The sequence below is a fragment of the Phalaenopsis equestris genome, unplaced genomic scaffold, assembly GCF_001263595.1.
Source record: "Phalaenopsis equestris unplaced genomic scaffold, ASM126359v1 Scaffold000229, whole genome shotgun sequence".
NCBI lineage: Eukaryota > Viridiplantae > Streptophyta > Magnoliopsida > Asparagales > Orchidaceae > Phalaenopsis > Phalaenopsis equestris.
The window spans coordinates 1160034-1161577 of NW_018164671.1; the positions used below are offsets into that span (position 1 = coordinate 1160034).

A 1544-nucleotide genomic window follows, 5' to 3' on the forward strand; every position below is an offset into this window, starting at 1 on the left:
GTTTTTAATATTGATTATAATAATAATAATCATAATTCGGACTTTCATCTTTTGGTAGTTCTAAATTTTATTAAAGGCATGTCCTTCAATGGCAAAAGTCATCAGAGAAGGAAGATAAAAAATGAAGGGAGGCAATTTCATATGTTTTTAGAGTTAAATAAATGCCTACAACATCTTAAAAACAAACTAAAAATATGAAAGTGCTAGTGTTAATAATGAAAAACTAATTGGCGTAGAGATCGCACGTTTGGACAACGGCTACGACCACGTAGCTGTGGATTACATGGCGGTCTATCTGGGCCGTTGTCGGAACGTGTAGCCTCCACACCTAATTTATCGAATTCGCCGTTAATACTTACCCCTCATTATCAAAAATATCGACTTTGCAAATGCCTATTACTGTAGTTTCATCATCATAACCAATATGCCTGAATGAGTAGCATATTGGTTTGAAACAATAAGAAGATTTCCAAGATATCAGATTCGAGGGCTCATCCTGCCCAAGAAAGATAAATAAATAGATAAACATATTTAAAAATGAATAGAGATAAATATAAAAAGAGCTCCATAAAAGCAAAAAAAAAGGCAAAATGACACACATTTACACATGTTGCAATAGTATTTTTTTCATGTTCTTTCCCGGATCTGTCTTCCCTAACGTAGCCCATTAAGCTAACCGAACCAGGAATTGGAAGCACTCGCTGCCACATTGCAAACAAAACAAGCGAGTAGTTTGACAATAAGCATAGAACAGATTATAATAAATCACTACAAATTAGTAATAAACCTTTGCAGCCTCTATGGTAGCCTGAGCTGCGCCGGCAATACATTCAAAATTGCATTTTGCAGCCAACTCATCTGGCCTGAAAAACAGAACGAGATAACAGTGTAAGTTCTGTCTGTTGCCGTAGCTAATTTCTATATATATGTGTTTAAATATTAATTATTAGGACATATAGAAATCTAAATATATTTCTTACATTGCCAAATGTTGCTTCTCTGCAAAAATATCACCATTGAGCTGCTTGTATCTGAAACCACACAAAAGAAGCAAGAAAATCAATGCCAAACAGGTTATACATATATTCTGCAGAGGTTACAATTTTGAATATATTGCCGGCGCAGAAAGGCTTTACTTTTGGAAGAACTTATTGTCATCATCGAACGCAGAGATATCCAGATGGGGTTTCTCCGTTCCAAGAAGGTTGCCCTTTGACGCCATTTGTGTGAGAAGAAGAGGAGAGGAGGAGGGAACGATGGAGAGATGTGAATATGGTTGGTTGATGGGAGAGAGGAATTGGATTTGTATTTATAGCAATAAGGCCGTAGAGGCAGAGGTTGGGAACATTTTTCTCCCCGCGGAGCTCGCAAATAGCTTTGTTATTACTTATTAATCGAGCAACGTTCCGATAAAGATAAGCATCATGAGTCTTGGTCAGGAAAATATTTGCTAAGAAGTACAGGAGGTTATATCAGGGTTATACCCCTTTGTAACCCCCTGTAACCTCTTTGTAAACTACTTGTAACCTACAAATGAGTTTCAC

The 1544-nt window shown here is 36.7% G+C and overlaps 1 protein-coding gene across 1 annotated transcript in view; it reads right to left on the reverse strand.

Moving 5' to 3' along the window:
- Positions 1 to 1344, reverse strand: part of LOC110023741 (adenosine kinase 2-like) — a 2436-nt gene extending 1092 nt beyond the window's left edge. The window contains exons 1-5 of the mRNA XM_020723298.1: positions 1137 to 1344; positions 981 to 1031; positions 788 to 863; positions 600 to 701; positions 360 to 496 (exon numbers count right to left, since the gene is read on the reverse strand). Of these exons, the coding sequence (XP_020578957.1) occupies positions 360 to 496; positions 600 to 701; positions 788 to 863; positions 981 to 1031; positions 1137 to 1222 (452 nt within the window). The 5' untranslated portion in view covers positions 1223 to 1344. The remainder of the gene's footprint in view (positions 1 to 359; positions 497 to 599; positions 702 to 787; positions 864 to 980; positions 1032 to 1136) is intronic.
- Positions 1345 to 1544: the final 200 nt, after the last annotated feature.